Source organism: Rhipicephalus sanguineus, chromosome 5 (assembly GCF_013339695.2).
Source record: "Rhipicephalus sanguineus isolate Rsan-2018 chromosome 5, BIME_Rsan_1.4, whole genome shotgun sequence".
In the NCBI taxonomy this organism is placed as follows: domain Eukaryota; kingdom Metazoa; phylum Arthropoda; class Arachnida; order Ixodida; family Ixodidae; genus Rhipicephalus; species Rhipicephalus sanguineus.
Genome location: NC_051180.1, coordinates 116,118,666 through 116,138,200, shown reverse-complemented (window position 1 = coordinate 116,138,200; position 19,535 = coordinate 116,118,666). Strand labels below are relative to the sequence as shown.

Here is a 19,535-nt window from a genome sequence, read left to right as displayed (position 1 = left end):
AGTTGGAATCGGTGATCGACTGATCTACGCACTTCTCGAAAAGACGGAAAACCTTTGGCGGCACATTGTGGTGTCGGGAAGTTCAGCGGCGCACTAAAATTTTATGCCACAAAATGTTATCACGGTACACAGGGTACGCACTAACCGGTAGGCGTAGGGTGAAGCACTACGGCTTAAGCGGTCAGCGAATGCATTAGGCTCTATGAGACACGGTCGGGGATTCGTCGCAACTACGTTTTAACCGTTAGTACGCTTAAACCGGGTACGTATTAACGAGGTTCGACTGTATGTTGCTTGTGCTGAAGCGTCACCCAGCACTGAATTCTTCACTGTGTTCAGTGCACCAGTACTGTCTGTCAAAACACACGCTAGTTAATAACCCTAACCGAGTTCAATCCAAAAAAAAAAGAAAAAGAAAGGGGAAAGAAATATTTTAGAAGCAATTGCCTAAGCATTGATCATTAAAGAAGCGGTCAAACGGTAGCACAAAGTGCTGCCATTGGTAACGTTAGTTGTGCGTTAATGGCACCTTCTCCACACTGCATGGTTGTCTTTAGAATCGCGATGAGTATGGCATTTTACAACTCTGGCTCTCTACAGGATCTACACGGCAACTCTAGCACAAGAGCTAATTTTGCGCCATGCTGTCTATGGCAGTTATACCATTCCTCGTGCGTGGTACCTCTTATATTGTTAAAAATCTTGTGAAATTCAGTATAAAAGACATGCAGCAAAGTGGACTGAAATGTATGACCTCTGCCCCTCTCTGTCTCTGCAGGCCTCACTCAACCGACAGCTTCACCCATCGCAAGATGACACTGTCGCTTGCTGGTCGCAGCCAAAAGACACAGAAGATTCGAGTGCTGCCTCAGGTTGGCCAGGACCCAGAGGCACACCGCAGTGAAATGATCAAGGTTTGTCTTACGTTACTTTTTCATGACCCTTCCCTGGCTGTAGACAAGCCTCTCAATGTAGCCTGTGGAGACATTAGCGTGAATAACAGTCTGATAGCTGGACAACGTCAGTGTTGGCTCCAAGCCCTTACCAGTGGAATTCACACATTTGTGCAGAAAGAGGAAGATCGGCTTCGGGCATCTATCCGACGCGAGAGCAAGCAGCGACGCCTTCGCGAGAAGTCCCACTCTCGTGGCCTCAGCGCAGCATACCTGGAGGCTGACGAGGATGATGCGGCCATTTCTTTGTCAGCCATCAAGAACAAGTACCGTCGGGGAGGGGCTGCACTTAAGGGTAAGTGTGGCATTGCAAATTATAATCTTTTGTCTAGATGCCGCATTTTGATAGGCGGCAGCAGAGACTTAACTGTACCATATATATAACTTCTTTGGCATAATTTGGCAAACCAATTGGTAGCCTATTTCCATCTTTCCTTCCTTTCTATCTCTCATTTTTCTACTCCCCTTTCCATTTCCTTCCATTCAGCAAAACAACTTCAGATACTTCACTTGAACTCTTTGCTATTCTGCAATTGCAACATTTACCCAACAGCAATTCATTGATCTAGTTAACACAGACACAGTTAGCAACATAGTAGCAGCTCAAGCTCCTTTTAACCCTTTGAGGGTCGAATTTTTTCGCGAAATCCAGTCGAAAAATGTGTAATTTTTTTATTGCTGAAATAAATTCTTCAGATGATTCTATTTAAGAAAAAAATTGTCTAAAAATTTTTTTCGTGACCGTAAAGTGACAAAAAAATCATTTTTGTTGTTACATACACATGGTTTATTCATAGTAAAATCAAGCAAAATCCTAAAAAAAAACTTTAACAGTTTTTTATAAATAAAAATTATGCATTGTATTAAACATAGCTCACAGACATCCGATGAATCAGATTCTGATTCGGCACTTGGGGAATAGTCCGCATCGGAAGAATCGCTGCTCGACTCATCGGCAGCAGAGCAACCGGCGCGTGCTTCCATAGCGTAAGCGAACTGCGTCAGTGAGTGCACGGAAGAAAACTATGGTTGTGTGCCCGTCCGGAAAGCAAAACGAGTGCAAGAGCTATAGTAATCCTTCATCTTATCGCCAACAAGACGTAGTCATTTTTCCGAGACCCCAAAACAGGAAACGCAATCACGGCGGCATCGTTTGTGTAATTTAGCACCGCACGGAAACAGATGTAATCGCGCCCCGGGGAGCAATAAACGAGAAAGTAACAAGCGGTCACCCTTTGAGAGATTAGAAACCAAACAGCCATCATCATTGTGGGCGCAAGAAGCGAAAACCACCCGAAACCAGCCGGACCGCGTGCATGCGTTCTGATGCACAACTGAAAGCCACCGCGCCGCTTTGAAAGCAAAAAAAAAGACGGAGAGACATCGGCGCATTAAAAAAATTCCACGTATTCCCGAAGCGTGGCAGCAGATTCCAAGGAAGAGAAATGATCGAAGAAGGCACGCGTTTGAAACCAACCACTCCGCGGGCACACTCGGTTGCGCAAGCGATAGCCGGTGGGCCGTTTTGTGAAGCATAAAAAAGCAACAACAGAGAGACATCGGCGCATAAAAAAAATTCCACGTATTTCTGAAGCGTGGCAGCGCATGCAAAGCAAAAGAAATGATCAAAAAAGGCGCACACTTTAAACCAGCTGCACCACCAATGCGCTCGGATGGGTAAGCGATAGCTGGTGCACCGTTTTGGGATAGCAAAAAAAAATACAACGGAGCGACAGCGGCGCATGAAAAAAATTCCACGTACATATTCCCGAAGTGTGGCAGCACAGGCCAAGCAAGAGAAAGGCGCGCGTTTTAAAAATAAACGCTCTGCTGTACATGTACGACGAAAACCCTTTGGTACCAGGAAGCCTCTGCCGTACATGTACGGCAAAAACCCTCAAGGGGTTAAGGGGTGCTGTGACACTTTTTGAGTGTAGTTGGAGAATGTCGGATCTGTAATCAAGTCTTCTGATGACGTGTGAGCCAAGTACAGTAGAACCCCACTGATATGTTTTTCACAGGACCATAAAAAATAAACGTCAGAGCTGATAAACAGGAAAAAATGAGAAATTACAGTAGTGGTGAAAAGCACACAATCTTATTTCAAACCTTTTGCTTGAAGAAATCGTGCAGTGTCGCCTGGCGCATTTTCTCGCACACAGTCAGTACAAGGTGTCTCTCAAGCACCTGCAGTGCCATGTGACTTTCGGCTTCGTCACTGTGCGCAAATATTCGCAACAAATTCAGCGCTGTTATAGCCGATGAAGCCATTAGCTCCGGCAACTGCTCCGGCACCTGCTCTACCTCCTCAACTACATTATCGCTGATGCACGGAAGGCACACTCAGCCACGATATCGTCGACAGACATCACAGAAATGACAACGGCGTCGTCAACGGAAGCGTAATCGCTATACGCAATGCCGTCAGTGCCAACAGTCTCCATGGCGGAGTCCAGTTCTTCGCAGTCCTTGAAGGTGCCATCTCCTAATCTTGATGTCCGTACTTTTGTTGAATGCATCAAGGCCAATTTTTATCACCCAAACGCGTCATAGTTGCCATGTTTAGATGAAAAATACAGATCTTGGAGGTCGTGTGTCTGGTGGCTGGACTTAAAAATGCACCATAGATGACACCCTCACCGCTTCTGGCGGCCAATTCGATCATCAAGCCACCAAGCGAACCAAGCCAAGCCACGTGAAAAGTCAACATGGCCACCCGGGCCATCTCGGAGGGCTGGGTTGCAACGTACAATGCGGGAATGGTCCCACCGTTGCGACGTAACAGTGGGGTTCCCATTGCATTGGATCCTATGGGAGCTATGCCGGGGCCGGCTGAAAACGACCTAGCAGCCGGGAATGTAACAGCGAGGTTCTACTGTATTGCACTAGGTCATGCAGTAAGGAACGTACCGTTGTGTTGGAAGCAAAAATTTTTTGCTCGTCATCTCCTGGGCGACCCGAGCCTCTCTGCTCGTACAACGAGATATGCAAGCACCACTATCTCTCAAGAAGAGTGTTGCCTCTACCACACTCCTCGCTATGCAGGGCCCAAGCTGTTACTCTCAGACTGCTACAAACAAGCACTTACCCGAGCCCTGCAGCACTGCACTCAATGTACCCTGAACGGTTCCCAAGCCCGGACTGCCCCCTGTGTGGTGGTTATGCGGACTTCGAGCATGTCCTGTGGGGATGCGCCTCTGCCGGTCCCCCTTTCACCCAAGCGGAAATGAAGAGGCTCATTAAGGCCCAGGACCAGACCTCTCAAATCCTGGCCGTCCAGAGGGCCCGCGCGAGGGCCGTCAGGTTTAACCTGATGGTCCCCGAGTGGGCCTAGCCAGGTGACGTTGAGTTTACTCGCGTCTATTGTGGACCGAATAAAGTTGTTTCACTCACTCACTCACTCACTCTATCTCTCTTGCAGTGTCATCAACTACGCAGCAGGAGCAAACTGGCAGGCATTGGCCAATTTCCTGACTGCAAAACTAGTAGTCAAATAAATTAAAAGTGCACGTCAATATCTGCAACATCACAAGGACCAAGAAAAAATTTGATCTTTCGCTCTTTTGGTCTCTATCAAAGACTGTCTGCTTAATTAATGTTTATGCACCTGGAACGCGCTCTTTCAAACACTACTACTACTAATGTATGTGCCCGAGTCGGTCACTTGTCTTGTATGGAGCCCAGTATGACAGAGCTCACCAGCACATATTGTCTCAGATACCGCCGCTACACATATCAGCACATGCTAGCTCTCCTCTACACGTATCGCGAGCTAGATGCGCTGGAAGGCATTGCTTTATGATTATGATTACAGTGTGTTCCAATGTAGCCAAAGTGACCTTGGCAAATTTTAGGAACATTTATGGAGTCACAAGGTCCAAGACTACCCATTGGTGTAAAATCAGCCTTCCAGTGCCAAGTGTGTCATGTAAGGTGTGCCAGTTTTGATGCCCAACAATTTTTAAGCGCAGAAAACATAGCCAGTGGTAGCATTTCGGATATGCTCGAGTAGGTTTTCAGTTGTGGAAGGTCAAAAACCAATAACTTATTGCATACTTAAGTTTATCTATAAAAAAAATTTTTTTTTGATGACAGGCAGTTTCTTTTAAGTGTACGCAGGCTTGCATTCCTTGGGTGTGGACGCTATTTTCTGAAAGTAATTTGTCTAGAGGTTGGCATATGAAGTGTGCACAGTGACTGCAAACACAAAGCTTTGCATACCTTGTCCTAAAACTGCCTATTGTAAAAGTAAACAAGCTTGAATTTTTATTTCCGTGGAACTGTGCTTGGTTATTACATTGTCAAAGGGACACTGACACACTCTCGCAGCTGAGATAGCCTGCAAGAACAATTTCTGTGAAGATGCGTAATGATCTACCAAATCTCAACAAGCTAATATAGCTTGGAATGTAATTTGTGTGAATTTTGAAGTTTTCCGTGTACAATTCAGCGCTATATGCTGCACTTCGCGACATTAACATCATTTGAGGTGACCTGAAGGTGATCCACAACATCACCATTGCCGCTGCCTCCAAGCTGGCGCAGCTAGTAATGATGACGTCAGTTGGCATTGCCCTTTTGCTGTGCTGCACAAGCAGACTACATATTCGGCAGGCGGCTGCTCATGAGTATGTGCCTGTAGCAAATATGTGGAAAGGTGTGGAAGCCTCAAGAAAGTCGTTGTCATACGAGAATGATGACAACGACGACAACAACGATGTGCAGCACATGCGGCAGGCAAGAGAACGCGAGCAGGCATTGCAGGCAGCGCAGAAGTGCATCACAGTTTTGCGGGCTCATGCGGTTGAGTTCGTTTACCACATTTCACAAGCTAGATGGCGTTAATTGCACCCAGCGGCTTGTGGTTCTCGGAGCTCTCCCAAACCGAAACTGAGGCTGCTTTATAATAAACACTAAGTATCTATGCAACACTAAGCATCAAGCGATGTGCCTCGCTATGACTAATAGGCCCTTAACAACACATTCCAGCTTAAAAACGTCAGACCAAGACTTTTGTGTCAGTGCCCCTTTAAGGAAATGGAGTTCTTGAAGAATATATTATCGTCCTAAGCTGAGCTGTTCTCATTTGTGTCCCTGCATTTTTCTGGCTTTGCCAGCAGTACAGTCGTAATCACTTTGCACTAATTGTCCTTTGCAGAGCGCCCTTCCATTTACTCTTCTGACGATGACGCATCTGATCTGGAAGAACAGCGTGCTCGGCGATTAGAGAAGGCAAAGGCCGGACCAGACAATGACGACGATGATAGTGATCTGGTGAGTCATTACTCTGTTCACTATAAACATACGTTCAACCACGACACCATGCGCCTTGTTTACATCCTTGCGATTCTCAGAGTTGAAGTCTTTTCTTGGCAAGGATTAAACTTGCATGAAGCTTGTGACAGTACAGTTAAGCTTCAGTGTGACAGTGTTAGTAAAATTGACACTTTGTTATACAGTGAACCCCAGTTTAATGACTTTTCATTTCCTGATCTAATTGGAAACCGTGTATGTTTTGTGATTTAGCTAATTAACATTATGCCACAGTTTTGGTTTAATTAAATCCTCGTGCACTGCATCTGCTCCCTCCCTCTATGACAAATGGAAGTTTTGTAAACGGGTCAAGAGAATATTTTTGTTGACAGGCAGCAGTAAACACTGTTGAGCGAATGAAATGGAACGCCCTGCCGTGCTACTTTTTTTTTTTACTCACGAAAGATGACTGCATCCCTCAACTCGCAGAATTGCCAGAGATCTTTGGCATTTTGGTTGTGGAGGCCAGCTCGGGGACTTTGGCGATATGCCTGTATTAATAAGCATTGAAAATTAGGCTTGTGCGAAAAGTAAATTTTAGGTTCGAAGCGAATAATTTGGTCCAATAATTTCAAATCGAATTCGATTAGTATGTGTCACACATTATAAAGGAAAATGAGCATATTTGTCATGACTCAACAAACCTGCACAATATTTTTTAAAAACTGAAACAAAGCTTGCGCAAATGTCATTCATTTTGGTTCAAAGGAAGTGGAAGCAACTTTGAATAGTAGCAGGATTTGACTTTCGGTAGAATGCAAACGATAACCTGTAAAATATGTTACATTTTAGAATTTACTGTACTTAGAGCATATAAGCCGATAAAACAAAGCTTTTAAACTTAAAAAATGATGAATCGATATGGGGGTAATATGTTCATTTAACCTTGAAGTGGGGCTTCGTGGCTGTGCGGATTTTCTTTGTAAAGGTATATTCACGGTATAGCACCTCTCCACTGCAGTGAAACCACCTTTACAGGGGGGTTACATGCGGACTTGTATACATCTATTCGTTCATTTTTAGTACTTCAAAATTTCCAGTAATTTAAATTCGAATCGAAGCGAATTCGAATATTTAAAGTGCTCGAATATTCGCACAAGCCTATTGAAAATGTATCGAGACGTGATGGTGGCCACCCATGAACATGTCAGTGCAACTTGTTACAATGCATCTTCAACTATATGCTCGGCAGAGCGCATGCTGTAGCATAGTTGTAAGCGTACTGGATGCTTTTAGCAGGTGACAGCCATGCTGCCGTTCAGTGCTACTTCCTTGTGCGAGATCACTTCAAATGCTCGTCGCCTACATGAATGCTTTCACCCTGTTGAGGCAACGACATATCCATAACTATTGCACAGTCAGGAGAAGCACGGACACAAGGCAAATGCACGCGTATGTGCAGTCGTGAGCAATATGAGATGAAGCACTGAAATGAATTTTAAAAAAAAGTTAAGAAACCCCCCTTTGAGGGTCAGTTTTTTTTTTTGCGAAATGTCCCCCCCCCCCCCCCGTGTGTGTGTATTTTTTTATTGCTGAATTAAATTCTTTAACACCACGGACGGGCCAACATTTACTCAATCGGATTCTGATTCGGCAGTTGAGCGGCGATTTGGAGGAACCGCCACTACACTCACTTGTGGCAGAGAAACCGGCGCGCACTTCCATAGTGCAAGCAAACTGCGCGGGTGAGCGCACTGAAGAAAACTGTAGTTGTGAGCCCATCCGGAAAGCGAAAACAAGTCCGAAACCTATAATAATAATTCGTCTTATTGCCAACAAGTACTTTTGCCTCCATCGAAAGTTCGGCTGCCATGGCCGGGAAAAGTTAGCAGTATAAGAATGTTTTTCGCTGCCAGCACAACTTCAGTATATCAAGATTTGACTATTGAAATTCGCCTAATGTGCAAGTACGATCAATTTTTTTTTTTTACACAGATTAGGCCACACTAGTAATCTAGCAGTCTGGAAATGCAGTTCTGAAAGACATGCAGATATACGAATTCTATTGCATTGCACTTCATTTTCACACCCCCTTTAACAATGTTTGGAAAATTTTCCTAACTTTTGAAAGTTAGGATGATTTTGTGGAAAACTATAGCCAATTATTTGACTAGTTTGAAGGAATTAAATGGAAATTGTGCAGCATCAAGTTGCGCTATGCCTTAGCGTGGAAGATAATTTGTGCATATATGTTAGGCCGACAGATTCTTGCATTGAAATGTTGACAGGTAAGGCAGTCTGTTATTTAGTAGTGCAAGTGTCCCAAGTCTTTGTACGCGGAAACAAAAGACTAAGAATTGCCTCTGCTCCGATATTTCTTTCACTTCTTGCACTTGCAGCTGCTGTTACGGGGAATTCTGTGGGCGACTGGAGACATTCGTTGTCATTTTGTTGCAACTTTAACGTCCCTTCATCGCTTGTTCCCATCCTGCTAATGCACTTTGTTGTCCAGTGGAGTGCTGCCGCTCGTCTTGCACCTGCTTTCAGATTATGTCTTTAAAGGGGTCATGAACCACTTTTCCAAGTAATGATCTAATGGCCTCAGTATCGGAGTGTACTGCCTCCCGAATCGATTGCCGCAAAAATTTCTCGAATCCGTCAAGAATCAGCGGAGTTACGGGGGTTTGACGCACGCTCCCAGCGCTTTCTCTCTTTTCTCGTGCCGGCGAGCGCACTGGAAGCTAGACAGGGAGGGATGGCATGGGGGAAAGAAGTTACGCCAGCGCGCGTCACGAAACGCGATCGCTCTCCCGCTGTGATTCGCTTGCGCGAGTGCGGCTACCGTGTACTGAGGAGTGCGGCGCCGGCATGTGGCGGCACCCCGCGGCAAGAAGCGCATCTGATCCGAACGCCGCTCTCGATTTACGTCGGCTATCGGCCAATAAGCATGCTATGTCTCTTGCGACGTACAGCGGACAGACGCCCCGCCCACCGACGAGAGTGAGAACCGGCCTCTGTTTGAAAAGAGGGTACCTGGGGAAACGGCAACTTCGCGCTCCGCTTGTGGCCATTACGCGGCGCGCACGACTGTAATATTTGGCAGAGCAGTTCATAGCCGTGTCAGCTTTCCGCAGGATGTGTTTTTTCAATCAGCCCAAGGGGTGCTTCATGACCCCTTTAATGTGAGCATGGCTTAACTCTGAGGAATCCGAAGGCATTTACCGGAGTCAACAGTGAGGTTTAGCTAAACACCAATATCTGCTGGTACCGTGTTGGAAGATGCCACTAACACAGGCTGATCCATGTTAGGTCAACAGATGCAGCTGACCCCAAATTATCCAAGGACAGCAGTTCGTACATTCTGCACAAAAACTAGTGTGCCCGGCCTGTGGGCTTTTCAGCAAGCACAAAGCCTGGGCTACAGTGCACTTATACCCTTAGCTCGCCACGATTCCACGTAAATGGAGCGGTCAGTCCAACATATTCTTTCTACAATGTAATGTAGTCATTATTCTTCATCATCAGTTGTATCATGCAGATTCATCACTGACAAAGTTTTCCTGTTTGTGCACATGCGTGACAGTTGACGAACATTCAAAGGTGCTCATTGCAAAGCTTAGAATTACATTGGGTGCGACACACACACACCTCACGCCAACTTGTTGAAAATGAATGCTGTGTACGTGTGCTTCGTGTTATCTACAGTGTTATGTGCACTGCACACTACAAGTCTCATTTAGTTTGCAACAAGAGACACACAACTATGTGGAATTGACCATTTCTTTCCTTTTACAGGACTACTTTGACAAAAAGGCAGAGAGCAAGAAGGCAAAGAAGGCCATCGAGGAGAGCGACGAGGACGACTAGGCATCCTCACTTGTTCCATACTGTACATACTCGTTTTCATAGATAAACATTTCTTTTATTCACTTTTCGCACATTGGCAGTGCTTGTCCATTTTCTTCCACTCTGATAAAATTCTTTATTCGTCTTTGCACGTAAACGGTGCCTGCCTGCTGTTATTAAATACTACTAGCCGTTACAAACGCTTCTGGTTCAGCAAACGTCTCTCTAAACACATTTCTTTAAAAACACACACACTGCAGCCACACCTGGCTCTGGCTACATCCGTGACACGAACACACTACAAAGTGGAAGGGGAGGCAGCAGGTGAGGGTGTGGAAAGGACTCCTTCAACATGACCTGCTTCTATGTACACAATGTGCTCGTCTAAACAACCTGTGTGTGACAGCGTCCTAAATAGTGCTGCACTGAAAAGACAGTTATTAAGAAAAAATGGCTAAGGGCAAGCTTTGCCGTCGAGTCTCCTTACAGTAAAGAATTTAGCTTTTTTTTTTTGTCCAGCTTCATGTGGCTGGGATGCACAAACTGTGCACGTACAAATCGTACAGTCCCTGCGCCGATGCTCCTATTAAAAGAAAAGAAAAAGATACACAGCCCAGTCGGTGCTCAGTGCTGCCACCCGCACTGGTGACAGGTTGCGACAGCTAAGAGGAAAAAGAGGGTGGAGGGGCGGGGTTTCGAGGAGGGGAGCGCGAGGCCTTTGGTCCATCTGGCATCATCACAAGTGGCCGCCGTCTGGTGAGTCCGCCGCCGTCACACCATTGGGGCAACACACACGCCATGTCTCGGGCTGAGGAGGTACGACGGCCCCCCCCACACACACACGCGCGGTCACTGCTGAACGTCCACCACTGGGATTGACACATTCACTGGAAGCGCGTACTCGTAGCCACCCTTGGAGGCCATCTGGTTCTGGAGTGCGTTGAGCTGCGAGCACAAGTAAGTGGATGTTCTGGCGAGTTCAAACCCGACGAAAGCGCTCTTGGCATGTACTGCTTACCATAGTTGCAGTTTAAGGGGGAATAAGGGTCTCGAAAATTTTTTTTTTATTTATTATCCTATCCTAATGAAAACTGGCATGCATGTATATCATTGAATGGAGATTTCAAATCTACAAACATATTTCAAATATTTCATTTAGAAAGGAAGTTATGACAAATTTCCTCATTGTAATTAGGTAATTTCTTACGGGTCGTTAGGGTAACACAGAATACAAAAAGTTACTTTTCAGTACTTCGTGGTTCTTCTAAAAGGCACCCCTCACAGGCTAAAGCAAATTAGATGTCAAAACAGCGGTTTCTTTGATCAGAAATAATTTTCAAACTTGGAAGGTAAAAGTTAGCTTCCAGTAATTAGCTGGTACTTATCAAATAATTACAATTGCATCAATGTTCAGAAAAAAAGAAAAGCTTTAGCCTGTAGTTCAGGTGCTGCTGAAAAAAATGATACTAAGTTCGTTTAAATATGTTCCTAGAAACCTCCTCAAAACTTCCGTAAGGCAGATTCACTTCACAAAAATAACAAAGCTGAAAAAATCGTGTTTCAAGATTTAAAAACATTTTAAACTTAATCTTTGAACATGTAAAAAAAAGACAGGCCATTTTTCCATAACATAGTATTTTTCCAGAGCATAATTTGGACTACAAATACTTGAAACAGTGATTTCCAAAAGTTGCCAATTTTTACAATTTTTTGCTATTTCAAGACCCTCGTCCCCCCTTAAGATTTCACAAACCGGAGCACAGATAGCTACAGGAGTCCACAATGCTTTCAGTTAAGACAGCAGAACAGCACAGTATTCCAGTTCGACAAGACCCCGCCAATACACAAAAATGTGTGCAGTCTGCCAGCCATTGTTCTACAAAAACGCACATGCAACATTGAAAAGGGGGGCAAAAAGATCACAAAACATGTTGCACTGTTCGGCCACTTAACACCGTGCTCTGAAAATAACGTAGTCTGCACTTTTAAATGAGAATGTTACGGGAATCTCGTATTCCTACTCAATCAGTGAACTGGGAGCGCGGAAACGGACAAAAGACGACGAGTAAAGGAGGGTAAAAAAATGGCAGGAAGCCAATGCTGTGTACGGTGGTCAAGTCATGTCTGGAACGATGGAGTGTCATGCTCAGAATTGCACGAGCGACATCTGCAGTCGTAAATACACATCTGAGCATGGGCGGCGCCAACGACACGCCTCAATTGCATTTTTGATCCTTTATCACCACGGATGCAACAACAGCTTTTGCTGTCGAAAGCGCTCAGAACAGTTTTATCGCAAAAACAAAAAACAAGCAAAAAAAAGTAGGCAAACCGTTGTCAGTATATGACACTACGAACCGAGAATAAGTTCACAGTGTAAAAGGATCCGGGAGATTGCACTCTTTTTTTTCAGCACTATACAGTTGCCAGCACTTCTGACGGCCAAAGCAGTTATTGCAGCCGCAGCGATAAACAAGGATGGAAACTGCAAGGCAGGCATGCTCAGATGTGGCCCATTTCGTACTGCAGATGTTCCGAGCACGACGCTCTGTCGTTCTAGACATGTGTTGACCAATGTACACAGCATTGGCTTCCCCTGCCATTTTTTTTCACCCTCCTTGCCTTGCAAACAAACTCTACCATCGGCAAGTGTGCCAGGTGTCAGACATGGCAGGAACAGCATCTGTCACCTTGCTTCCAAACTCATCATCTCGTTATCACAGCGCTTTTCTGTTACACAGGTTCTACACAAGCTGCCATTTCGACTTCTAAATACTACAGCATATGCATACATATATACCACATGTACTGTATTTGCTCATTGTCTGCCGTTCACGGACATTGCAGCAATGTAACCCTGAATGGCGCAGCCACACATGCAGCAGCGCAGCCCGTCTTGGTTTCGCATTTTCTGGGGCCTCATGCCAAAGTTCTGTGGTCAATCACATTTTCCCCAGGTCCAAAAGCTAATAAGGATTTTACAAAGAGCTGACTTCAATTTCTGACAAGGAAAATTCCTGACAAGGAATTTTCTTTTTTGAAAAGGCACACAAATTTCGGCAGAAAGACATGCCTGGTGTGTGACATCCTGGCCAGTAGTGCAGCACTTGCATAATTTCATTCCTTCCCACACGCAATGCTCTAATTCAAGAAGTGTGCTGTTGACGACCCTTATTTTCAGTGCAGTGTTCTTATGGTGCTCCAATGTGGTGGGATGCTAGTTTCTTACAATCCTGGGTGGGCATTTTGAAGTGATGCCAAAATTGATCACAATGATGTTAGTATTAATTATGTGCTACTTTAAGGCGTTTGCGACTAAATATCTTGAATATTGGAGAGAGACCTGCTCGTTAAAGCATAAAAGTCCCAAACGAAAATTTGGCTTAAGTGATGCTTCAATAACGCCTAGTCAACGTGGTCAGCATGTTATCTTTTATAGCACCAGTTTCAACGCCAACTTACATGAACATTCATGTCCCCAGAGCCAACATGAGCCGTATGCTGGAAGTTTGTTGGGTTTCCAATCATGGTGCGGTCGATTCGCCGCCGCCGTTTCTGCAAAGGGCACCCCAAAACAACAGAATGGACATTATGGCACTGGCAGAGCATCAGCAACAGTTCTCAGTTGTTTCTGAGCAACATCCTGTGTACACCCCAGTCAGTCGACACCATGATCGGTACTGTCCCCGTAGCTAAAAAGACAAGATAACTTAATGAATTTCATTTGAATATCATAAAATTTTAGAGGACTATCGCTCACTGAACTAAGGAATAATGATGGGCAAGTAAAACTGAAGCAACTTTTCAAGACATTGCCCTTCAAGGCCACTTTCATCCACATTCTATATAATAAGACAATAATGTGCAATGTCCAATGTCTGACTGAAATAAAAAGCAAGGAAAGCAAAAGAAAGAAACAAAAGGCAAGAAGGTGAATGAGCAATATATAAAAATAAAACCATATTTGATGCAAGAAACAATGGAACATGAAGTCTACCACCTGACAAAAGAAAGAAAATCCTCAAATATGCAACACCTTTATTTGATTGCAATCCAATGGTCCAATGTTTTACCATATGCACTTGTGGCTGTGTATACCATCGACCACCCAGTATCAACATTTGAAGGAGTAGCTACAAAAATTTTTCACATTGTAGAATCTACTACAAGCCTCTTGGTGTAAGAAATGGCAATGAACATGTCAGGCAAATTAAACTGGTGCTAAAGTTGCTCTTGAAAAGCCAGACCTGGCATTGAAAGTAACATGTCATGGCACAAAGCAAGACTTCTTGGTGCGTAGCATGAAGGGCCAGGCATGGGCCAGGAATGATTACATAGCTCGCAGGAAAAACAAGTGCTGCGCATGTTTGTTTGTGCTGCATTTACGTGTGGCAGCTAAAACGAATGCATAAGCGTAGTGAGCCAGTGGGATAATCACAAAACGATTTCATGGTTACTAAAACAAAAACAATAGAAACTAGGGATGGGCGAATATTCGGGCGTTTCGAATATTCGAACGAATATTACAGTATTCGCATTCGCTTCGATACGAATTTAGATTATTCGAAATTTCGAAGTATTCGAAATGAACGAACATATACATTTGACCACGCATAACCCCCTGTAAAGGTGGTTTCACTGCAACGTCTGTTTGCTGTGCCGTGAAACAACCCATCCAGGGGAAACCTGCACTGCCGCGAAGCCACACTTCAATGTTAAATGCGCATACACATTTTTTAAAGTTTAAAAGCGTTTTATATGGGCTTATATGCGCTAAGTATAGTCATTTTTAAATTGTAACGTATTGCACCCTACTGCTATTAAAATCTTGATGCCTGTTGCTGCGAAGAGACAAATAGTTTCAATAGACAAACGTCTATTGAAACTACTCTTGCATGTTGTCGACAGAAGACATCGCAGCTGAAGGCGACGAAGGCACTTCTGAGGTTTTTAAGAGAAGCGGACTTGGACGTCGCACACCACGCAAGAGTGACTGACTGTGACTGTGTGTGCTGTGTTATGTCTCTCTCTCTTTCCTCTCTTTCTTTAAATCTCCCCCACCCTGTTCCCGTGTGTAGGGTAGCAAACCGGTTTTCCTAAACTGGTTAACCTCCCTGCCTTTCCTTCTATAGTACTTCTTCTCATTGATACCCCCCCCCCCCCCCCCATACAAGATTTCTTCCACTTCATTTCAAACCAAAAAAGTGAGATTCACTCATACCTAGTTCCAATTCTTAAAAACATTGTGCGAGGGTCATGATGAAAATGCTCATTTTTCTTAATAATGTGTGGTAAATACTATTCGAACTATTCGATTCGAAATTATTCGACCAAATCACTATTCGCTTCGGATTCGCTTCGAACCTCAAATTCACTATTCGCCCATCCCTAGAACAAGTGTAATAATTATATCAGACATTCTGCCCCCCCTTTTTTTTATGGTTTAAGACAGTTTCAGCCTTCGTTTTCACCAAGGAAAAAAATGACCAGTCGCACATGCCAGGCCAGTACTGTTTTAGGAGGCAATTCGAATCGCATACAGAGAGCTATGCTCATAGGCGTGCGCAGGGTTCCCCATTAGGGGGGGGGGCGAAGGTTCATCGCAGCGCCCCCACCCTACTAAGTCAATGTATGGGGCATATTTAGCCCCCCCCTCCCTCTTAGGTGACCAGAAGGGTCGATGTACGGCACAGACTTACCCCCCCCCCCCCTGTTAGGTGATTAGGGGGGGCGGCCAACCCCCTTGCCCTCCCTGTGCGCACGCCTATGGCTATGCTGCAACATCGCAAAGGAACAATGGCGTACAAAATTCATGAGCCAGTCTCACCGGAGCAGGCTGCTCAGTGACGCAGCACGCGAAGCACTGGACCCAGATGTCACCCATCCTGTTGTAGGCCAGCTCCTCGCAGGCCACACGCTTGCTGCCGCTTCTTCTGCGCTGCTGCTGCGGCACTTCCTCTGCTGGCTCTGTGGCCGCCGCCACTGCAATGGTTCAAAGCGCACCCACTTGAGTTCGTTTACACATTTATAAGTTTAAGGGCAGAGCTAGAACGTAAATGTTTCTCAGCTTATTGTTCGAGAAAAATCATGGCTAGACCCACAACATACCTCTGTAGCAGGGCCTCCCCACTGAGTACTTAACTTCGTACTTGGGGTGTACAACTAGCACTAAACCACCGCAATACAATAGCAGCAACAGCACCAGTTGCGTTGTCAGCAGTTCAGAATGCAAAATGTGTTTTTAAATGCTTTTTCTAGGTTTAGGTTCACCTGCGTTGTAGGAAGACAATAAGTGTGCAATTTTTGAAAGACAGAGCCTACTAAACAAACTGACTAACACATGAACTATTCAGTGGCGTAGCCAGGGGAGGCACACCGGGCCCATGCCCCCCCCCCCCCCCCAAAAAAAAAAAAATTTTTTTTGCCATGGCATACAGAGCTCAAAATGACACTCGATCACACCTAGCCTGCCCAACCCCCACTTCAGATCAGGGAGGTGCCCCCCCCCTCCCGAAAAAAATTTCTGGCTACGCCCCTGCAGATTGCATTAGAAAATTGAACATAAACACTTCCTGGTTTATCAGATTTGTGTAGCACCTGCCCGCATGACAAATGCTGTGGTCAACTTAGTACCACAAAAGGACTGAAGGAATCTGGAAAAGGAATCTGGTGCCACCTAATGTTGGGGCATTCGATCTGTGACATTGTGTCACGAACCATTGCTTGAGCACATGGCAACTTGTTCCAAGATTGCAAATCACCAGCAAGCATTTTCTAAATGAAGTTTTATGGCATTCTGGTATGACGTGTTACTGCACATAATTACGTACTTCAACATATCAAGTATATGTTAAAGTGTATCATATATGTTAACAAAACGTATATGTCAAAACGTATCACAGATATGTTCGAAATGTACAAGTACTTATCGCCTTCACCGCCTAACTGATTACCGTATTTACTCGAATCTAAGCCGATGTTTTTTTTTTTTTTTCGAAAAAACGATGTGCGAAAGTGGGGGGGGGGGGGTTGGTTTAGATTCGAGTACAATGATTAAGTTTCTTTTTTCTGGCCTTGCGAATTTCGGGGGTTGGCTTAGAATCGGGGCCGGCCTAGATTCGAGTAAATACGGTAGCTACTTGCAGCCAAATCAACATTTCTGCTCCTACTTATGTCCTACTATTGCGGTCAGCACCCAATAGTGAAGACTATCGTCGGACGGATTTGCTGCGATCGTGTTTTGGCATGCAACTAATTCTCGACACACGGTCAAATATGCATGCCTTTTAGCCGCCGGACTCTAATAAAATAAAATAAAAGCGTTAAGAGAAAGGCAATTTCAGCACATCTCGCCTAAAAAAGGGCTTTACGAGTTTTCAAAAGACCTCGCAGATTTTGACTGCACGCTCACGAGCGCGCCACGAGTATAAAATACTCGCTCCGCCATGCGCGCGCGACCTGCTCCCTTTGAATTACTCAAGAAAAAAAAAAAAAAAAACGAGCACGACGGGGGAGAGTTGGTGCAGCGGGCGACCCCCTGCCGCGCTACGGCAGCCGCGGCTCGTTTTCATGACTGCGGAGAGCGCGCGCGCGACAAAATCGGAATCGCATAGCAACAACTGCAAATGCAGCGATTTTTCTTTTTCTCGTCCGAGCGTTTCGCAGAATGTGAGACGGCCTTTAACCCTAAAACCGTGGAAGAACACGTGGTGCACCGATACAGGTGCAGCAGATCGTGCACACGATTGTGCTGTGTACACTCGCATACAAGCATGTAACGAGTCCTTTGGGTCGTCTTTTTGTCCCACGACGATCACGTACACCTTATACGTGCCATTCCTCGGTTAAATGATGCCATGCGCCCGGTACTTTGGGATCCCGAACAGCGAGTACGCTATCAGCGTGACATGGCACTCTTGATAGGAAAGTGGTGAGCGTAGAGTTTTCAAGAAAGCACAGGCAAGCAAGCCAGATATAACACTTATCGCTGCGGAACAAGAAGACACGCCAAAGAGTGTAAACTTCTCTTACATTATTTTACTAACGAACCCCCAATTACACCGAGCATATTTTGACACCAGTTATCCCCAATCGACGGGGCCGGAGCTGATGACGAACTGACACTAGCAGCAAGCATATGTGATACGGGCATACCGAACGCTATGGTGCTCGTTTCACCTGACCCGACGGCTGCTTTCTGCAACCAAATCAAGACGTGCGACAGAGCAATACGATACATCAGCGTGAACTTCAAGAAATTACGAAACTACAGGAAGTGTTCAGGCGACGTCAGCGTACGCCACGTCGTTGTACGACTCGCAGCTTCCACTACGATCCTGCAGATAAAACAGATCGAGATGAAGCGAGTGTTTTCACTGCGCCGGCTGTGCAACAAAAGGGAAGCCTCGACGACGTTAACCCACGTCACGTCAACGTACGCCGTTATGTTTTACGATTGCACTAGAGTTACTGTGCACGGCTCCTAAGGAAGTCATACACAGTAACTCTAGTGGCTCACAGTACACAGCTCCTAAAGGAGCCGTATGCAGTGACTCTAGACGTGTGCCTAGGAACATTCGAGACCGCTGCCGATCGCCTCAATGAAACCGCGGGTGGGCTCGACATTACTAAAAGCGATGGGCGAGAGAGCGCGCAAGGAATTAAACGATCTCTGCGGATACAAAACACGAGGAAAGACCCGAAAGACCCCACGCAGTGTACGCACCGTCTTCCGACGAGGAGCGCTGTTCCTTGCCATCCTCCTCCTGCGACATGGTGCCAGCTATGCGCCACACGAGGAGGCACGGCTGCGCGCGCGCACCGAACACTGCACTTCTTCGTCCACGTCTACACGGCGCGGGTGGACTGCACACAGTAATCGTTTTATTAGTATTATTATTATTGGTAAGCGACCGCTCATATAATCGCCGACCAATAAAGATCCTCGGAGTTACCTAGCTCGCCCACATCGGCCGCACATCTAGTTTCTCGATTGCAAAGGCAATAACGCCAAGATGATTAAGTGCTCACTGAAAGCCCATAGCGTAATATAGCAAAAGAACGAGTAAAACCACGGTTATAAACTGTACAAGCTGACAAGTGCGAAATTATATGTTCTTGCGCATCGGAGCTATATAGCTGGCCCTCATCGGCCGCGAATTTAGTTTTTTTCTGCATTCAAAAGCACGAATGCCACGAGGGATAAATGCCCACTCAAGGCCCGGGCCCCATGGTACATAAATGGCCAGCCTTGCCCTCTTGAGAAAAAACGAGTAAAATCTTGGGTCGTAAAACTGTACAAGCTGACAACCGCGAAATGTATACGTTCTGTACGGAGCTCATTCAGCCTTCCGGAAAATCATGTTACGTCGTGTTTGTTTCCATTCAAATTTAGTCAAAGGAGCGTCCCGATCTCGTAACTTCTCGATACCGTGGGCTACAGGGCCTCATCTTAGTGACCAAAATGCCCCGCAAATATCCGGC

General features: G+C 45.5%; 2 protein-coding genes across 2 annotated transcripts in view; one reads left to right on the top strand and one right to left on the bottom strand.

Annotated features, from left to right (window-relative positions):
* The window catches only part of LOC119394926 (RNA polymerase-associated protein LEO1), a gene marked incomplete in the record, with an annotated part of 18,618 nt that extends 8,488 nt beyond the window's left edge, over positions 1-10,130 (top strand). Inside the window, 4 exon segments of the mRNA XM_037662224.2 lie at positions 779-914; positions 1,071-1,248; positions 6,112-6,227; positions 10,002-10,130. Coding sequence (XP_037518152.1) covers positions 779-914; positions 1,071-1,248; positions 6,112-6,227; positions 10,002-10,073 — 502 coding nt within the window.
* Positions 10,118-18,890, bottom strand: LOC119394169 (CDC42 small effector protein 2). Its single transcript, XM_037661426.2, has 4 exons — positions 18,778-18,890; positions 15,880-16,034; positions 13,515-13,607; positions 10,118-10,997 (listed from the first exon to the last, which is right to left on the bottom strand). Exons 1-4 carry the CDS (start codon positions 18,824-18,826, stop codon positions 10,902-10,904), a joined length of 393 nt encoding a protein of 130 aa, XP_037517354.1. The 5' UTR covers positions 18,827-18,890; the 3' UTR covers positions 10,118-10,901.
* Between the last annotated feature and the right edge of the window lie 645 nt (positions 18,891-19,535).